At 39.2% G+C, this 21,278-nt stretch overlaps 1 protein-coding gene across 2 annotated transcripts; it reads left to right on the top strand.

The window, feature by feature from the left end:
* Window positions 1-2,767: 2,767 nt before the first annotated feature.
* Window positions 2,768-21,056, top strand: lin7c (lin-7 homolog C (C. elegans)). Of its 2 annotated transcripts, none has more exons than XM_048545769.2 (5): window positions 2,768-2,882; window positions 6,392-6,474; window positions 7,078-7,149; window positions 13,267-13,476; window positions 18,039-21,056. In XM_048545769.2, exons 1-5 carry the CDS (start codon window positions 2,846-2,848, stop codon window positions 18,198-18,200), a joined length of 564 nt encoding a protein of 187 aa, XP_048401726.1. In that variant the 5' UTR covers window positions 2,768-2,845; the 3' UTR covers window positions 18,201-21,056. The 2 variants fall into 2 exon arrangements, with proteins under 2 accessions (XP_048401726.1, XP_048401725.1); XM_048545768.2 differs by having other exon boundaries at window positions 6,392-6,510.
* Window positions 21,057-21,278: the final 222 nt, after the last annotated feature.

Here is a 21,278-nt window from a genome sequence, read left to right as displayed (position 1 = left end):
AAAATAAGTCAAACTATTTATATATAACACCATTTTTAAAATTTTGAAACACACAGTAAAATACAATATTCCATCTATCTTAACACACTCCTTTCTGCAAAATGAGCACATGGAGAAAACGGCTGACAAAGTGTCTCTTTTTCAGCAATATCTAAGTCCCGTACTGTCAAACACCAGCTAATAACTTATTTTTGATGAATCTTCATAAAATTAGCCTTATTTCTTCTTGTCTGTACCAGACTATATCCCTTGTAAATTTTATTCCTGTGCTTGTGTGTGTGTTTATTTAATATCATATTTTCACTTTATTTCCTCAGGGTTAGTCGATAATAAAATCCTTTTCTTTAATTCAAGAAATTGTTGATAATTGGGTCTGTAATTGTATTACAAATTATGTAATAATAAATAGCTTTGTAATAAAAGCAGAATAAAAATATTTGTTGTGACTGACAGGGTTAAAAAGAGAGGACTTGAATGAGCCCATCTGATGACAGGCGGCTGATCGATATGGCTTTGTGCTCTTGTGAAATCGACAGCACAAATCATGAATTCCTTGTGAATGACATAGTGAGAAGCTACTTGTTAAAAATGTGGAGTTTTACTAACATTGCTACTATTCATTTTGACCATGGAATGATGGAACTCTCATATCCAGTTTCCAAATAGTTTTTGGCCTGTTTCTGAGCATTCACCTTCCATAATTCAATGGTTGTAACATAATTGGGGCAGCATGGGACTCAGTGGTTAGCACTGCTGCCTTACAGTGCCAGGAACCCAGGTTCAATTCCATCCTCTGGACATCTGTGCAATGCCACAGAAGTTCCAAGCCTGTTTCTGACCTAATTCCATAAGGAAAAACCACCCTGGACAATCAAAGAAAACATTATATTTTAAACAAAAACAGAAATTGCGAGAGAAACTTGTTTTTTTTAGTTATTTGTTTTGTTTACTATGATTTTAAAGCCAGGCTTTTTCTCCGCTCACTCTCGCACCACTGTAACACCATAAGACCATAAGACATAGGAGTGGAAGTAAGGCCATTCGGCCCATCGTGCCCACTCTCCCATTTAAATCATGGCTAATGGGCATTTCAACTCCACTTCCCCGCACTCTCCCCGTAGCCCTTGATTCCTTGTGAGATCAAGAATTTATTGATCTCTGCCTTGAAGAAGTCTAACGTCCCGGCCTCCACTGCACTCCGTGGCAATGAATTCCACAAGCCCACCACTCTCTGGCTGAAGAAATGTCTCCTCATTTCCATTTTAAATTTACCCCCTCTAATTCTAAGGCTGTGCCCATGGGTCCTAGTCTCCCCACCTAACGGAAACAACTTCCCAGTGTCCACCCCTTCTAAGCCATACATTATCTTTTAAGTTTCGACTAGATCTCCCCTTGACCTTCTTAACTCTAATGAATACAATCCCAGGATCCTTAGCCATTCATCATACATTAAGCCTACCATTCCAGGAATCATCCGTGTGAATCTCCGCTGGACACACTCCAGGGCTAGTATGTCCTTCCTGACGTGTGGGGCCCAAAATTGGACACAGCATTCTAAATGGGGCCTAACTAGAGCTTTATAAAGTTTCACTAGAGTTGCCACCAATATGTTTTGGTAAAAACCTAGACAGTGCCTTCAAGATAAACTTAGAAAAACATACAGTGCTTTAAAAAAAATCCCAAAAGAACTGCGGATGCCTTAAATTAGGAACAAAAACAAAGTTTGTGGAAAAGCTCAGCAGGTCTGGCAGCATGTGTGGAGGAGAAGACAGAGTTAACGTTTCCGGTCTGGTGACCCGAAGGGTTCTGAGGAAAGGTCACCGGACCTGAAACATGAACTCTGTTTTCTCCTCCACACATGCTGCCAGACCTACTGAGCTTTTCCAGCAACTTTGCTTTCGTTGCTGTGTATAGACCATTTTAATCTCAGCAATCCCTAGATATTTACATGATTATATTACCTAACTTGTCCTTGACATTGTGAAACAATACAAGTTGTTTTTCAGGACAATGTCATATGAGCAACTAAAACATACCACCACCCTTTTACAGCTATACTTTTACGTCGTGAAAAAACCTACACAAATGCAACACAACGATGACTCAATTTCCAAACCAAAATGGCGATATCTACCCATGCACACGCATGGACTGGGTCTGGTGCCAAATCCAATGATAAAATCATTCTATGCAGTTTTGGCATGATCACTGTGAGATGGAAGCAGATTTGGTTAATGGCAATAATACAGAAAAATTACAAAATCTAACATTTAAAGGCATAGATTTGCTCCAAATTTAACAAATAAACGTACAGGTAACAGAACAAAAACTGAAGTTGCTGGAAAATCTCAACTGGTCTGGTAGCATCTGTGCAGAATTCAGAGTTAACACTTAGGTCTAGTGAGCCTTCTTCAGAAGAAGGAGTTCTGAAGGGTCACAGGAGCCTAATCATTAATTCTGCTTTCTCTGCACAAAGGTGCTGAGATTACCCAGCAATTTATGTTTTTGTTTCCAGTATCTGCAGTTCTTTCGATTTATTTTTTATATATGCAACAGAGGCTTGTGAAAAAACAATCCTAGAGTTTAAACGGGAAACCGTAGAAACATAGATAGGACCCAAAAGAAAAGCTATATGTGGAAAAACACAGCAGTTGCAATCCGGGTGGCTCACTTGGTACGAAATGTGACCGAAGGTTGAGTTCAGGGCTCTGAGTGGGTTCAATGCGTCCTCCCAGCCTGCCGGTGGCGCTGTCGTTACCGGAGCGTAGCGACGAATAAAACGTTTGTGGCTCGTCTGGAGACGTCACTTCCGGAGTGTCCGTTTATTCTGTCGTTTTGTTGTGGAATGGCGTTGGTGATGGAGCCCATCAGACTGGACAGAGGTAGGCCTCCGCCCTCACTGTCCTTTCGCCAAGCTGCCATCTCGGGGTGGGGGAGAGTTCCGGTCACTGCGAAGGCATAAATCAAATTGAGTCGAACGAGCTATAAGGTGCCTGAGCCAGGCTGCTGGTACAAAGGTGGACCTTCTGGCTCCTGGGTTACCTAGACCCTTGGTTACGCCTCAGGAGTGTTTCTCAGAAAGGCTTTTGCAGCTGGAAGCTGGCGAGACAGGTTTTTGGGGAAGCAAGCTCTTCCTTCCTCAGGGAACCAGCACTACCTCCTCTTTCCCTCCCCTCCCCCAAACCAAGGGGTAAATGACAAGTCAGGCTTTTACAATTTTCAAATCGAACTGAGAGACTGGAGATCTGAAACAAGTAAAACCAGCAACTGTTGGAGAAACCCAGTTCTGAGGAAGGGTCACTGGACCCGAGATGTTAAGTCTGATTTTTTTTTTCTTCACTCATGCTGCCAGACCTGCTGAGCTTTTCCAGCAGCGTTGTTGATGTTGTTGTTGGAGAAACTCTCTAGGTCCGGCAGCATCTGTAGATAGAGAAAACAGACAACTAGTTCTGAAAGAGGGTCATGGGTCTTGAAATGTTAACCCTGTTTTATACTCCACTGATGCTACCAGACCTGTGGAATCTCTCCAACAATTTCTGTTTTGTTTGTTTAAAAATTCCCATGATTGTTTTCAAATCCCTCCATGCCATTCCCCCTCTGTGAACACCTCCACTTGCTTTTTTCTGCCCCCACCCTGAAAAAGTCTGAGATATTTGGACTCCGTAATTGTAGTCTCTTGTGCACACCTGATTGTAAATGGCTCAAGCGCCAGTGCCTTCAGATGCTAAGCTGCTAATTCCCTTCCTCAACCTCTCCATTCCCCATCCTTAAGGAAAAGGAACAAGTGTGACATCTTTGCTTAACAAATTCCTTAAAACCTTTTGCCTTTAACCAATGAACTTATGATTAACTCTCCTCATATCCTTTGGTTGCTCAATGTCAAATTTTATTTCATGCTGTTGTAAAGTATTTCAGGATGTGTTCAGATCTCAATGGTACTGCAGTTGTTGAATATCTGTTCAGAAAGGATTCTTGTCTAAAAAAAGTTCTTGCATTCAGGTTTTTTTAAAACTTCCACTGAGACAGACACTTAAGCTGTCTTTCTTAAAATTTGCAGCTTTGGTATTGCAACAGTCTGTCGGTGCACTGGACTTTATTTTAATGGAAAAAAGTAGTTTCTTTGGAGTAAAATTTAAGGTACAAAGTTGTAGCAGAAATATTGCTGATCATATCTGGTTTGTTTTTAGTGTAAAATTAGGAATGCATAGATCAGCAGGGAAGGAATTTTAAAACAGAATTGTAGATGCTGGAAATCTGAAACAAAAACAGTGCTGGAGAAACTCAGCAGGTTTGGCAGCACCTGTAGAGAGAAGGAAGGAAATTTGTTATCCTTACCTGGTCTGATCAAATCTCATACTGTACACACAGCAACATGGTTGACTCCTAACTGCCCTGTGAAATGGAAATTAATGATGGGCAATGCCCATATCCCATGAATAAATAATAAAAGTTGTATTTGTAAGTTAAATTTGGGGTGAACCTGTGTTTGTTCGACATGAAAGTTACAATAAAGTGGTTACTTTACACGGGGCAGAGGATGACTTTGCGGGCATGGCAACTTTCCGGAAGGAAACATTAATGTAATAGGGGAGAGTAGATTTTAAAATGTTCATTTTGTTCTGTAATTTTGTAAAGTTTGACTGAATTTGATGAACATCTTGGATTGTGAATCTGTAGAGTGGACGGGAACATCTATCAGACATACTGGCTTCAAGATGAGCTTTAAACTGACTGTCTAGAACCTTGAGACCCCATAATGTATTTCAGATGAGAGTTGGGAATTCTGTGTCCTGGGTAACGTTTGTCTGTAAATCAACATAATTAAGGCTGGCTATTTATGTTTCTATTCATGGCTCATTGCTATGCGCAAATTAGCAGATGTCTTTCTTATTTTGCTTCTCAAACTACTTAATTGGTTGTGAGGTGCCATGGGACAACAGGAGGATGTTAAAGCTGCTATATAAATCAAATTCTTTCTTTCTTTGATGCAGAAATACCATTTCATTATTTGAAATCAATTTGGCTGCAAGTGAGTGAGGAAGCAATGCCCCTGGTGTATTGTCTGTGCTAATTTAACCAAATGTAGGAAATGGGTGGACAGCTACTTCTAATTCCAAAAGGAGACTAATGGAATTAGGGTTAGCAAAAGAACTGGAAATAATCCCAATGGGGACAATAACCAGTTTGTTTCAGATTTTAAAATAAAGATTGCTAGAATAAAAAACTAAAAGTAGTGTCATAAAATTTGAAAGCACGCTTCATTTCCAAAATAATGTGTAGCAGTCACACTATTTTTCAGCGGCTTTGGAAGATGTGTACGTCATAACAACAACCAAGCACGGATACTGAAACACTGATTACTGTAGCAAATGGAGATTACTGTACTCTCGTTCATAAAGGTAGTTATCCACTGAATTGACAACAACAATAGTGTTGGTATTATTCTGGTAGTATTGACATGACCATACAATATAAAACTTGTGTATAAAGACATTTTCGACTGTCTGTCACCCAGACGTGTACTGTTTCACTACAATTGTTCATTGAAAAGTCAGACTTTTCTCATGAATCGCACATACACCCACAGAAAAAGCTTTTTTGCAGTAACCAAAATTCAGTTGCTTGAATCATTATTTTTGGACATGGTTAAAATGTAAATAATAATAAATTTATGTTAAACTCGAAATCAGAAGACACTCTCTTTAAACTTGTGGCTTTATTTTATGGTTGAATGGGCCGGTTAGCACAGTTGGATCGATGACTAGCATGTTCAAAACAAGTTCAGTTCCTGTTCTGACTTAGGTAGACTTGGGACCTGCTCCTTGCCTGCCCCATGCTGGTTGTAGAGTGATGCACCTCAAGCATCTAACCACTTGGCACATATCTCTACAAGAAAGAGACAACTACCTACAACCCCTTGTGGCTAATTAGCTCACTACCCACTTTTCAACTTACTTTGTACTTTGATCTGACAAAGGAATCATCAATTTTTTTTGGTTTTATAGCATGGAGCTAACATCGCATGAAGATAGGAAACATATCTTGCCTGTATTTTTTAAATGTATCTATAAATTTGAGGAATCATTTGTTTGAGATTGACAGTCAGCAAGCACTTCTGCATAAAAGCAGAATTTCAAACAGAAGTGCAAATCAAGTCTCCAGCTCTGAAAGTAGCAGAGGGAGGACCTTCAGATAGGGCCAGATGCCTGAAATTAAAACACTGGAACACTGACCAATAGAGGACAGCAAGATTTTCCGATTAGCACTATTGTGTGTGGATAAACTACCACAACTGAATAGGACAGGCTTTTGTTACGTATGTGAACTAATTGCAAAGAGTTGGTTTGGGCTGTGTATCTGACTGCATTTGAATTTGTGCTTGACTTTCCAGATGTTTCCCGGGCTATTGAACTGCTGGAGAAGTTGCAAAGGAGTGGAGAGGTGCCACCGCAGAAGCTGCAGGCTTTGCAAAGGGTACTTCAGAGTGAATTCTGCATTGCCGTGCGCGAAGTATGTCCCTGTACATTTTCCCCTCTATATGATGTAGAATAAAGTAAGAAAGCTGTTTAAAGACTATTGCACTTAATAATTACTTTTATGCAAAAATACAAGCAAACATTTGAGAAATATCATGTACTTTCAAAGGCTGTAAAATGGTTATGTCAGTCTAATGTAGAATAATCCAAATTGGTCTTAATTGTAGAATAGAATACTGGAATGTTCAGTGCTTTATGATTTTAAGATGATAGTTAAATGCTGAACTGCATAAAATAAAATGGTGTATGCAGATCTTAATATGAAAATATCTTTAATAAAAATTATCCCACCTCTCGCCACCATAAACAACAGATTCTTAAAACCTGGTCTTTTGAATACCATGATTACCTAGCTGGAATTTTCCCATTAAATCTAATCTAATCTATTGTTTTATTTTAACTTTTGAATATCCATTTTGCTTACAGCTGGTTTTGTCCAGTTCTTTTCTGCCAACTTGTTGGAAGGTTTATTGTGAATGAATGCTGTAAACCTGGAAATTAGTTAGCTCTCCAGTAGTAACATCCACTGTGTTGCCCACAGGTTTACGAGCATGTGTATGAAACTGTGGATATTAATAGTAGTCCAGAAGTGAGAGCCAATGCTACTGCTAAGGTAGGAAACTGTTGTAAATAAATTAATGGCTCATGTTATGTTTATTGACCTAAATTCCTCAGAATTACTTAATTGGACAATGCTTTATGGTAAGGAGACTTGCAGCAGAATATTTCTGAAAAGGCTGGCATTGCACAATTAGGCTGTAAAAGTACCACAACTTTTATGATGAATTAAATTTTATTGTATGAACTTCACTGTGTCCCTCCACTCTTATATCCCTCTGTAGTATTTTTCCCTGCAACCTCATTCATAATTTTACTTTAAATATATTTAGAGCAGGTAAACTTATGACATGATTTTGTTTTCTGTCAGCATGTGCTTTGCTTGGGTGTATGTTCAATGAGCTTCCACTTTTTAATACCAAATTGTATATCCCATTTACTCTTAAAAGTGGGGTCTGTTGAATGGCCAGGTTGGCAAGTTCAGCAGAAGTTTTTTTTCATCATGCCTTGCTGTCATTACCAGGATTCATATTTGGCACCGTGGTCATTTGAATCATTGGTTGAACTTCATTGTTGGTATAAAATTTCTAAAACTTTAGTTAAGCCAACACCATATTGTGATAAGGGACATGATTAGTTATTTGATAAGCTTGACTTCAAATAGTTTGTAATTTTATTCGTTTCACAGATTTTTAATTCTTTATTTGGAATAAGCTGAAAATAGTAGATTGAGTTTTTTTTCCTTTTCGATTTTAAAAAAAAGTTGCAACAGATGAGCTTGGTATGTTACTGCCATAGCATGCTGCCTGCTGGTTGAATGGTAGGTTCATTCCTGTGATCCATTACTTGCTCAGTTCTCTTTCTGAACTGTGTCACTATGGCAAGATACCAGGTAGAAATAATGCACTTTCTATAAAGGAAGAAAATAAGGCATTCATTCATTCATTATTCACCTACAGACAATTTGTATGTTGGGAATGTTGTGTAATCTGAGAAAAAAACACAAGTAAAGGGGAGTCAGTTCTTTATGTATTTTCCTCAAGAAATTGGCAAAATCTGTCACACATGATTCTGAGTGAAAGGCAAACTCAGGCAAGTTCTTGGAATATATTTCTGGAAATTTTTTGATTTTTTTTGTGCTCATGGCACAGTACCTTTTACTGCAGTATCAACTGTTTGCTCGAGCTTCTGAAAGGTGCCAGGGTCCATCGCAACATGGATATCTTCTGATTTCCTTTGTTCCCCTATTCCACCATTTTCTTGTCATTTCATTACCTTAATGGGAACAAGGCAGGGGAGCCCTGGCGCATTATAGGTACCTGCTTGTGCTTTTGTTCAGCCTCAGTTGGGCTCTTTGTTGCTGTGTTAAAGTAGCAGTGTTGTCTTTGTCTTTGAGAGAGATTTTCATGTGTTACAACCAAGTAATGTTTTGAGCCCTGATGCAAGGCTTATTACAATACTTACACTATCTGCAAAAGGTGAGATACAGAAGGCTTAATGAGAGAATAAACTCTCAGGATCCCATTACTTTGACCAAGCAGCAATTCTTTTACAAGTTTAGTGCAGTAATACAATACAGTACTAAGAATAGCTCTCCCAAGACTTGTTTGCAGGCACAAGTCCAGCTTTCCCCCTTCAGCCAGCTTCACTAAACTAGATCTTTACTCGTGATTTTCCTACCTTACTCAGCTATGTCATGTAACAATGCTTGTGGTTTTTCAAAGCTGCAACTGCACACCCCCCACCCCGGCCAACTTGGCTGTACTGACCTATGAGGTGCACCTCGCTTCTTGTGAGCCACCATGACTTCTACGATTTTTTCAAAACCCAACTGCTTAACAACTCCTCAAACTTGGCATGAGTTCCAACAGAGCAGAGGTATTAAACTGCAGTTGGAACTTAACTCAGTGTCCACTGCGGAGAACCTGAGTGATTCATCTGCCTTTCCTACAGGACAGCTAAAAAAAAACAGCACTTCTAGCGTGGAATCTCCCAGTTGTCTCCATCCCAACTCAGTGACTTTCAGTCTCTTTCAATAATCTTTTATCAGTGACCCTCACGTCCTGAATTACCCTTTTAAAAAGCTTTTAATAAACCCCGTCCATGCTGCTCGTCTAAATTGAGTATTGCCACCTGGCAACATTTTGGAATCATCTTTTTCTTGAATGCGGAATTGCTGACTTGCTCGGTATGAAAAAGATGTATCTTGAAATTTTTGTCTCATTGCTGGGATTTGAGGGGAGATATATCCATGCGAACTATGCTAGTTTCTATATGTGACAATGGGAACTGCAGATGCTGGAGAATCCAAGATAATAAAATGTGAGGCTGGATGAACACAGCAGGCCAAGCAGCATCTCAGGAGCACAAAAGCTGACGTTTCGGGCCTAGACCCTTCATCAGAGGCTCTGATGAAGTGTCTAGGCCCGAAACATCAGCTTTTGTGCTCCTGAGATGCTGCTGGGCCTGCTGTGTTCATCCAGCCTCACATTTTATTATCCTAGTTTCTATATAACCATTTTCTTAAAAGTTAGGATTTGGAATGTATAGTTGAAGCTCCAACCAGTTTATATTTATTGCTGACAAAAAATAATTCTTCTGTTGGAGAGTAGGAAACTAGATCCATGATAATGCAGTTTGCAGTTTTGCTTAGCCCTTCCTCAACACAACACAATGAAATTATGATATTGTTTGAATTTTGGCAAATAAATTGGACTTGACACAAAGTTCTTTTTTTTTTGCTTCATAATTAGTTGGGTAACTTTTAGATTTCTCAGAGCAAAATAGACTGAGAGTGTTCTTTGACCATACTGGATTTTTTGCTCAAAATGTTAGTTTAGCTGATGTGTATCAATTTCTCTGTTTTCATGCACGTAAATGCTTGCATGAAAGAAGAACGTGTGATTTTGTGGCATATATGTAGTTAAATATATTGCATCTGCCACATGCCCATAATGCATTGGATGTGTGCACTATACTTTGCAACGGATTGAGCAAAAGAATTAACTGTAGAAATCTGTTTGAAAATAGACAAGTAAATACTACGCATTATCCTCCGACACTTCCGCCATTTACAATCCGACCCCACCACCCAAGACATTTTTCCATCCCCTCCCCTGTCTGCTTTCCGGAGAGACCACTCTCTCCGTGACTCCCTTGTTCGCTCCACACTGCCCTCCAACCCCACCACACCCGGCACCTTCCCCTGCAACCGCAGGAAATGCTACACTTGTCCCCACACCTCCTCCCTCACCCCCATCCCAGGCCCCAAGATGACATTCCACATCAAGCAGAGGTTCACCTGCACATCTGCCAATGTGGTATACTGCATCCACTGTACCCGGTGCGGCTTCCTCTACATTGAGGAAACCAAGCGGAGGCTTGGGGACCGCTTTGCAGAACACCTCCGCTCAGTTCGCAAAAAACAACTGCACCTCCCAGTTGCAAACCATTTCCACTCCCCCTCCCATTCTCTTGATGACATGTCCATCATGGGCCTCCTGCACTGCCACAATGATGCCACCCGAAGGTTGCAGGAACAGCAACTCATATTCCGCCTGGGAACCCTGCAGCCATATGGTATCAATATGGACTTCACCAGTTTCAAAATCTCCCCTTCCCCTACTGCACCCCTCAACCAGCCCAGTTCGTCCCCTCCCCCCACTGCACCACACAACCAGCCCAGCTCTTCCCCTCCACCCACTGCATCCCAAAACCAGTCCAACCTGTCTCTGCCTCCCTAACCGGTTCTTCCTCTCACCCATCCCTTCCTCCCACCCCAAGCCGCACCCCCCGCTACCTACTAACCTCATCCCACCTCCTTGACCTGTCCGTCTTCCCTGGACTGACCTATCCCCTCCCTACCTCCCCACCTACACTCTCTCCACCTATCTTCTTTACTCTCCATCTTCGGTCCGCCTCCCCCTCTCACCCTATTTATTCCAGTTCCCTCCCCCCATCCCCCTCTCTGATGAAGGGTCTAGGCCCGAAACGTCAGCTTTTGTGCTCCTGAGATGCTGCTTGGCCTGCTGTGTTCATCCAGCCTCACATTTTATTATCAAGTAAGAACATAAAGCTTTTACACTCTGTATAACCACAGTTATTTGTGCAGTTTTAGTTTATGCATTTTCTTAAATTACTGTCAGGATCAAACTTACTCTACTTGGCATTAGAGTGTTTAACAAGCCCAAGACCCCTCTCCTGTATGTCATTCTGCCAAATTTAGTGCCACCAGCAGTGCTTCAAGAATTGTTCATCTCAAGTTTCTCATGAGCACTTTTAGCATGCCTGAGCTTCAATATCTCTTCTCCTCCACATAGGTTGGCAGGCAGGAAAGCAGCAACAATTCCAACCTGACTCTAGGCCGCAAACCTCAGTACCCTTGCTCCATGCCAGACTTTCCAGAACCTTGCATTCTTTTACTTGCACACTCTCTACTACCTCCTGGAAGGTTTTCTTTTCCTGAACCCATTGTTCACTTCCAGACCTATATATTGCCCGCAGTCTTATCACCTAAACAGTACTTAGACAAAAATGGCCATAGAAAATGAGTAGATAATTGAAAGACAAAACGACTCAAAGGTGATGTAGCAAAAGATCTTTCTTTTTCTTTATTCATTCATGGGATGAGGGCATTACTAGCTATGCAGTATTTATTGCCCATCCCTAATTTTCCAGAGGGCAGTTAGGAGTCAGCCACATTACTAAGAGCCTGTAGGCCAGACTGAGTAAAGATGGCAGTTTCCTTCCCTATAGGACATTAGTGAACATGATGGGTTTTTCTGACAATCGACAATGGATTCACAGTCATCGTTAGATTCTGAATTCCAGATATTTATTGAATTTGAATTCCACCATTTGCTCTGGCAGATTTGAACATAGGTCCCCAGAACATTATTTGAGTCTCTGGATTAACAGTCCAGTGATTAATACCGCTAAGCCATTGCCTCCCTCTGTGTGACACCAACAAAATTGAAACAGATGGCCATGGTGAGAAAGGTCTGATTGGCATGCCGAGAAAGAGGTTATTAGGAAGAGTAGATGATAAGATATTGAGAGTCACTAGAGTTAGAGTTTTCAGTGTGGAAAATCTTGATTTCTTTAAGTCTACTAAATGCAAACTTATCTTTGAACCTATAAGAATTGTAATGATAAAGCAAAAGTTGTTTTAACCAGCACCTTGTGAACTGACACTCAGGAAACCAGCAAAAATGATATTCCTGAAATGCGAGAAGTTTACTGTGTAATCTTGATTTCTGAGATGTCCTAGTCGTCAGCTGAGGGTGCAAGTGAGATGGTTCTTTGCCAGTAATTTTACTTAAGGCAAAGTTGCATTATTATTTAAATGATTTATGCTGTAAATAAAGTCTAATAGTGATTTTTATCCCCCCGCATTGCATTTCTATTACTTACTGTGTGTTTTTGCATTGATTATGTGGACCATTTGATCAAGGAGTACATTCCCGGTCCCATAGGTGTCAATTAATAAAAGTTTGCTGTATATGTAATGACGCTTTTTAAAACCTTTATTGAGGAAATGTGACATTCGAATTGTCTAAATATAACTCACTGTTTGACTGCAGGTGTCATGGTTAAAAAGATAGGAAAAGGATATGGATGGAAAAAAGCAAATTTGTATCACTAGTTTAAGATGAAATTGATAGTGTATGTTACTTTTAAAGGCAAGAAAGTAGGAATATGACATCGAGATAGAGGATCAGCCACGATTATGATGAATGGTTGAGTAGGCACAGAGTTAAGTTGCCTACAGCTCCTGTTTTTTATGTTAAACTGGTTCCATGGCATCGCCAATTGAGAACAAAAGCAACTTTCAGGTGAAGGAACAGTAGAGCATGGGATAGGTGAATTGGACTAGGGCACAGTAGGAAGGAGACTGATGAGAGGAAAAGAGATATGGAGTATATTTAAGGGAGTTAGAGCACCCTTTCTTGCCTCTTCACGGTGTGAGGGAGAGTCTGTTGAGTTAGGATAATTCTCCCCTGAATATTGATTACTTATGTCTGAGGAACAGGAGTATGCTACTTGGCCCTTGGTGCCTGTTAGCATTGCCTTTATAGTGTTTGGAATGATTGTGTACTATTGTGTCTGTGTTGTGCGTCAGCTTGTTTTACAGAATTTGATGTGATTGTTAATGAGTAATTTGTCTCATCAGGCAACTGTGGCAGCATTTGCTGCCAGCGAAGGTCACTCGCATCCAAGAGTTGTGGAATTGCCCAAAACAGATGAAGGGCTAGGATTCAATATCATGGGTGGTAAGGAGCAAAACTCTCCCATATACATATCCCGTATTATCCCAGCTGGCATTGCGGATCGACACGGAGGTCTGAAACGTGGAGACCAGCTCCTGTCTGTCAATGGAGTGGTAGGTATCTTTGATATTCTTTTGCAAGAACTTGCATTTATATTTCACCTTTTACACCCTAACTTACTTTGCAGCCAATTGAGGTGCAGTTACACATATAGACCAAAACATATTTAAATGTTTACTTTGAGAATTACTCCAGTACTTTTAATTGTGCAAAGCAGGGTTTTCCAAGCTTGTCATCGCTGAGTTGTGCATTGTCAACATTTTGGGTGCTTGCCCTTGACCAGCTGTACCAGCCACAGAAGTACTGGGATTACAAGAACAGATTGGAGGCTCAGGGTTTCTTAAATAGTAACTTGCCCCCTAACTCCCCATAGCTTTTTGACCTTCAGCACGATGAAAGTTAGGAGCGTGATAGAATATTCTTCACTTGTCTGGATTACTGCAGCTCCAGTAGCGCTCAAGAAGTTCAACACCTTGTAGAACAAAGCATGACTTAATCAGCACCTTGCCCACCATTTTAAACATTTACTCTGCCCACCACTGATCCATAATGGCAGGTTTGTGTTTTTAACCATGTAAAAGATGTACTGCAACTTCTCACCAAGGCTGTTTGGCAGCAGCTTCAAAAGTTACAATCTAGAAAGACAAGCACAATAATCACTTGGAACCTCACCACCTTCATGTCCCCATCCAACCCACATATCATCCTAATTGGGAACTATTGCCATTGCTTCATTGTCAGTAGGCCAAAACCCTAGAACTCCCTTGCCAACAGCACTATAGGTGTAATTATGCAAACAGGCATCTTGTTTCACTAGACAGACTGTAGAAAGTCAAGCAAGCTTACTGACATCTCAAAGGCATTTGGGAAGAGGCAACAAATGTCGACCTTGCTGTGAATAACTCTTTGCATGAAATAGTAAGCTAACTTTTGCTTCTCGGGGAGCAGAGTATAAAAATAAGGAAGTCTTGTTACAACTAAATAGCATACCTTCCAGATCTTAGCAGTAATACTGTGAACAGTGTTGGGTTTTTGTCTCAAGAAAGAAATTCTGAGATCATGCCTCTAATGTTAGTATAAGTGCTGGCCCTTTTAAGACAGAGATGAAAAGTTTTTTGAGGTTATTGTATCTATGAAAATCTTTACCATAGAGGGCTGTCAAGGCTGGATCATTAAGTATATTCCAGACTGACAGATTTTTAATCAGTCAGGGAAGCAAAGATAATGGGATACAACAGGAACGTGAAACTGAGGATTATCAGACTCACCATAATTGTGTTGAATGGCAGGGCAGGCTTGAGGACTGAATGGCCTGCTTCTGCACAGTGATTTCATGGAAGAATTTATGAACACATCAATTTAGCAACCAGCAACCTGAAAAATGAGTTGTTAATTTCAACTCCAATGTAAGACGATCTTGGGTAAAGAGTAAGTCTTGAATGCATCTTTGCTGCAGATGGCAGAGTTGTTGACAGGATGTTGGATTCACTGTGCCAGTGGCTGGATTTCTCTTTATCTGATGAGAGTTGAAATTCCACACTGGCTGTGAAAGCTTTCAATGAAAATGTTGAAATGAAAATAAATTTTGCAAAGTAATGTTTTTAGCAGAGGAAGGAAATCTCTGTTGTCAGGAAGATGGCAGCGTAGCAGTAATGAGTAATACAGAGAAACAGGCTCATGCAAGGGGTCAAATCCCACCATTTTAGGTGATGGGATTTAAAATCTATTAATAAGGTCAATTTACTCATAGAAGTGGAGAGAGAAAACTGGGAACTACAGGCTTGGGATCTTTATATCAGTAGTTGGGAAATTGTTAGAATTTGTTTATAGATGGTATGATAAATGGGCATATTGGTGGCAATAGCTTGATTGGGTGTAAACAGCATGAATTTATATTGTGTTTGACAAACCTGTTGGATTTTTTTAGGATGCTTGATATAGGGAGTCAGTGGACACGGTATGTTTGGGTTTTTGGAAGACTGTTGAAAAAAAATGCCCTGCACAAGAAGTTGGTTAGCAAAATTAAAGCACTTGTGTACGAGATAATATATTGGCACAAATTAAGGATCAGCTAACAGACAGAAACAATGGGAATAAATAATTAGCCTTGCATTGGTCACCTTTCACTAGTGTGATGTTCACAACATATATCAGTAATTTGGGTGTGGAGAACAAGTGTAATATTTCCATGTTTGTGGATGAAGCAAAGGCACATGGGAATATGTCTTCTGAGGAACATGCTAAACAGAATCAAGCGGATTTAGAAAGACCTGGTGTAGTTGCTGCTATGCATTATTTTTACCTTTTTACCATTATATGTACTTTAGTATTTAGATTTATGATTGTGTCTTTATCTTTAAGAAATTTTAAAACCTGCTACGTACTGGTTTTGAGATAATAAAGTGTGAAGCTGGATGAACACAGCAGGCCAAGCAGCATCTCAGGAGCACAAAAGCTGACGTTTCGGGCCTAGACCCTTCATCAGAGAACTCCAGCTTCACACTTTATTATCTTGGATTTTCCAGCATCTATAGTTCCCATTATCTCTCTCATACTGGTTTTGTGCATCTTTGAAAACAGTGGTTTAAGAGAAGAATAATACTTAATTTAGTTCTGTGGCCCTGTGAAATCTGAACAATTGAGCTGAACAATCTGCCATATGAGTGAATACTTAAACTATTAACATTCTCCTCATTTTAAACAAGATTTTCTTTCTTCTGCAATTTTTTGTCCTTTATTTCCTGAAGATGTACCTTTTTTGATATACAGGTAACAATTACCTGACATCTTCACACGTATTTACAACAGGGCCACTGGATAGCAAATGCAAGCAGAAGCCTCATGTATCCAATTATTTCTACCAAATGTAAATGACTGAAGCCAATATTAACTTTGGTACAGTCATCGAACTGAGATTAACTTGCCATCAACAGGTTTAACTCTGACAAATTACCTGTCCTTATTATGGTTCAACCAGTCATTAGATGCACTCGGTGAGTCATGAGAAGAGAGCTCTGTAGAGATTAATCAGTGCCTTTTTGAAGTTGATCTGTAACTGGGATACATTTTAAAGTTGAGCAGCCTCAGTGCTATAAGAAATTAATTACATTCAGACTGATTTGGTCATTAGCTCAGAAAGCAATTAATTTTCCCTGTATTGACTGCCCTGATAAAAGTGCACAACTGCAAATGCTGGAAACAAAAAAATTGTTGCAAATGCGCACGTAAGTTTGAACCTCTGGAGAGAAAAGATTGGGCAACATTTAAGTAAAGGGCCCTTGTTCACAGCAAACATTAAAAGCTAAAATCTTTAGTCTATTAGCTGATTAACATCTTTCTATCTGTGATAGCAAATACATCCTCGAGCACTTTAGTGAAAGCAGAGGAGATGATTTACTGTGGAGTCCCCAGTTTACGAAAGTCCAGCTTACAGACGTGATCCCATACAGGCCTGTAATTTTAAATGCCTGACATGCGAATATTTCCTCGTACTTACAAACAGCTATTTTATATTGTCCTGTATTGTGTATTGATTTATGTTACAAATCGATTTGTGAATGGACTCAAGTAAGGAACATGTTTGCAAGCTGAGCACTGCCTGTACTGTACTTTTGATGTTTGCGCAAACTGATTCTAGAAAGACGAAATCTGCCACATGTGAATTGTCCCTTACCATTGATGTGGAATTTCTGTTGACTCCTTGTTTGCAGAGCTGACACCTGCATGTTTGCCACACCTCATCGTGCTGATGAATTCCTGTTCAAAGCTAGTGTTGCAATCAGCATTGATTGTCAGCTAGTGTTTAAAATTTGACATGATTCATATTGAAGTCTGTCTTGTCGCTTTTAGTGGCCTTTGAAAAGAAAAGAGAGCACAAAGGATATTGAAACATATGGCAAATCTGCAGTAGAAAACACTGTATGACTTGTTTACTCTCTTTGGCCTTTTTCCTAATTCTGTTAAAATGTTTGCTGTAATTTTCAGAATGTCTAAAATTTTGATCTGATCTCTACATTTTGAGTAATTTGTCTATTGTCTATATGAATGCAGAGGCACTAAACCTCAGAGGAACTTATCCTGGAATAGCAAATCAGTGTATGACTTCTAGCAAATTCTGTAGCAATGGTTCTCCATAACTACATTACTGCTTTACTGGATTTGTTTTTAAAATTGCATTTATCCAGTGCTATTCATGTGTTCTGGATGTCCCAAAAAGAATTAATGCCAATGGATTCATTTGGTAGTGAAATTGAATGGTAATGTTAGGCTGATGTCACAATCAATTTGCTTGCAGTTATGTCTTTCATGATACAATCAATTGAGACTTACCTGGCCCCCTGCAGGAATCATAGTGGACTAGAGGAGTGCTTGTGGTGCAGTGGTAATGTCCCTACCTCTGAGCCAGGAGCTCCAAGTTCTAGCCTCGCCTTCTCGAGAGGTGTATCATAACATCTCTGAACAGATTAATTAAGAAGAATTATCATAGTCCTGAAGTGAAGCTTGACACAGTCTTCTGACTCATATGCACAAGTTACAGGCTGAACTAACTAAGCATTTATTGGATTTGTAGAAAGCTTTAAAGAGCAAGTGGAGTAATGAGTTCTTTTGTGTGCAGAGTGTTGAAGGAGAACACCATGAAAAAGCAGTTGAACTTCTGAAAGCTGCCCATGGAACAGTTAAGTTAGTCGTCAGATACACACCAAAAGTCCTGGAAGAAATGGAATCACGATTTGAAAAAATGAGGTCAGCAAAACGCCGACAGCAAATCAACTATTGATTTTCGTGGTGCTGTGTTTGTGTTATTTTACATGACAGCTGGGATTTCTTAATGTTGTACTTGCTGTTGATGTGGCATGATCAGACAGTGTCGTACTCAAATTAGTTGGTCACCATAACAGTACATCACAATAATGCATTTTTGCTTACTAATTCAGTGTTAGATTTGCAATGAAGTCAGTTTAAATCTGTTTCAAGTATTTATATATCTAAATCAAAGAATTATTACTTTTCCTAACTTGCATATGCGGAAAATACAATGAAGCACCTCAGAGTTGATGGGGTACCATCAGTGACAGGAATTCCCTCTATCGTTTATTCTTGTGTAATTGAGGAAAACTCTATCCCTCTGGTTCGACTACAACAGTAAAAATTAGAGACTTGAAAAATGAGCACCGCCTTCAGAATTAGGTAGATAATATATATATAACTAGAGAGCAGCACCCCAGTTATGGTCCACCATTTAATTGTTATTGAACTGTAAGACCTGTAGGAAAGGAGTTACTCATTTTTGACCATGTCCTAATCCATAAATGCTTAATCATCAGAACAAGACTATAATTTCAGAAATAGGGTTGTTTGAACTGTTACAGTCTTTCTTTGCTGCAACAGTCCTTGTAATTTCCCTAACTGAGTTCAGCACTGGCCAGTTAAGCCATCAAAAAAATGAGGGCAAACAAAATAAGATTCCTAATACTTTCTTTTTAAGTTGTTTGATGCACTAGTGGTGAGACTTCCTCTTCAAATAGCTAACTTGACCATTTTATGGACAACTTTGAGAAATGAGTACTGTGCTATTATGTTGCTTGTAACAGAAGAGATACATTCCTTTTAGTAACTGAACTACTCTTGTTCAGGTCTCCATTCCAGGAGAATAGATAACAGACGTCAGTGGGTTAGTCTAAAAACAAATAATGTGTGATGTACCTGCATCTTATTGCTGGGAACTGCCCAACACTACTTCCAAGGAATAAAAGATGAATCAATTTGACTTTACTTCAAGCCTGGTTTACGTTATTTAATCACTTCTGAGCTCAAAACTAGTAGTATCCAGTCATGCTGCTTTGTCCTAACCAAACTGCATGCAATTTATGGGCAAGCTTAAGTGGGAATTCAAAATTCTCTCTTGGCTCAGTTTTGTTTAAAATTAATAGTTTGTTTCTGCCCCCAAACTCATGTTTCCACAATAAAACTGCAATGACACGACTAAAGTTTGTTCAACTGAAATTGAATACACTTTTATATGAGGCTTCTATGTTAATTGACTTCTTGCTTCAGTTTTTCTACCACTTATAAAGCCAACAGTTTTTACAGAACAAAATTTTTGTATTCTGCTGTCTTAGTTTTTGTACTGGTTTTTATATTTAAAAAGGGCAATTCAGTAGCATAAAAATAGGTAAAAACACATGTTAGACCAGGTAATCATCAGTCAGGCATCTGAAACCAAAAAAGTAGCTACTTGATCCTTTGAAAATCTTCAAATATGTTGCGATCTGATGGCCATAAATATCTCATGGTGACAGGGACTGAAGCAAATCTGATTTATTTTACCTTGTTTGAACTGATTGTTATTTAAAAGAAGCCTTTTTTCTAGCACTACTGCCTATTAGCTTCTTTTGACTGACCTAGTACTACACTAAGTACAAATGGTTTTGTGTCTATTCACTTACAAAATGTTTTGTTTCCAAATTTATCCGCATAACTGGACTACTTCAATTAATTAGAGTATTATACAGCTGAATGTAAGAGAACATTGTAATATTTTTGAGATTCTGTTTGTCAGAAATGTGTGCTTTTCTTTGTCCTACAACTTTGTTGATTTATGCTATGCTGTGTAATGATATGACATTGTACTATGTGTTAAAATAGAAATCAGATTGGACGTGGTTGATGTTCATGATTATTCATTTTGACCAAGTGTTTCTCGTTTGCCCAAATTGCTTATTTGTACCTGAGCAGTGCAATCCTTTAAATCCAACAACCTACATATCAGTGCAGTTATGAGAAGCAAACATCTCTGAAATATCTCTCAACTTTTCATAAGTTTACTAAATTTTAATGATGGTGTTTTTTCTTATTGTTGCTGCCGTTCAAAGAAAAAGCCACTGTTTTGATTCAGGCCAAGGTGGGGTTTGGAAAGTCTTCAACCTGATTATTATACAATTTTTTTAATTAGAATCCCAATCATGTTTTATTGCTGAAATGTTGTTTGTAACAGTTGTATTTCTATCTTACAGTCTTATTTTCTGGCACCAATGTCATGTAAAGACTTAATTTACTTCAGGCACAGACATTGCACTTTGATTTAAAATGCATTTTGTTGACCATTTGAAGACTTTTTTCAAAATGTCTGGCACCAAATGTTAAGAATCTAATGAAAGAAATCGACTTTACCATTTGCATTGAGCTGCCTGAGTCCTATCGAATCTGGAACCTTAGTTGTGTTACAACAGTGCCTACTTGCTATTTGATGGTCCGACTGGAGAAAAGTTAGCAAAGTTGTTGCTACAATATTGCCTCAAACCTATTTGATTAATTATATCATCCTTACTATCATTTTATCATTTTCTTACTTCTAGAATTAACTGTCAGCACTGAAGGGAAATAAAATATCTGATATGAGTGGGTAAAATAATAGAGAGATCCGAAGAGCCGCTGATAGTGATTGAAACCCAAAAATTATTGAATGGATTTTCTGTACAATATATAATTTCCAAAAGGTAGATCTGCCAGGCACTGGGATTCTAGTTTGTAACCAGTCAAGATTCGGTAGCTTTATTTTAATCTAATCTTTGTCTACTTTGATTTGTGAACGTTGAAATTTGTACTTAAAATAAAATTATATATGTAACAGTAAGTATTGTCAAATGGTATACTTCCTTGTATTCTTTATTGTAGCACCCTAGGCCCATCTACCTTCAGCTACTTCATTAATGACCTTCCCTCCATTGTAAGTTCAGAAGTGGGGATCTTCATGTGCCATGTTCAGCACCATTTGCAACTCCTCAGGCACTGAAGCAGTTCAAGCCCAAATGCAGCAAGACCTGGACAGAGTCCAGATTTGGGCTGACAAATGGCA

This window comes from Stegostoma tigrinum, chromosome 17 (assembly GCF_030684315.1).
Source record: "Stegostoma tigrinum isolate sSteTig4 chromosome 17, sSteTig4.hap1, whole genome shotgun sequence".
NCBI classification, from domain to species: Eukaryota; Metazoa; Chordata; class Chondrichthyes; order Orectolobiformes; family Stegostomatidae; genus Stegostoma; species Stegostoma tigrinum.
The sequence above is the reverse complement of the archived record's forward strand: the minus strand, read 5'-3'. Positions and strand labels throughout refer to the sequence as shown.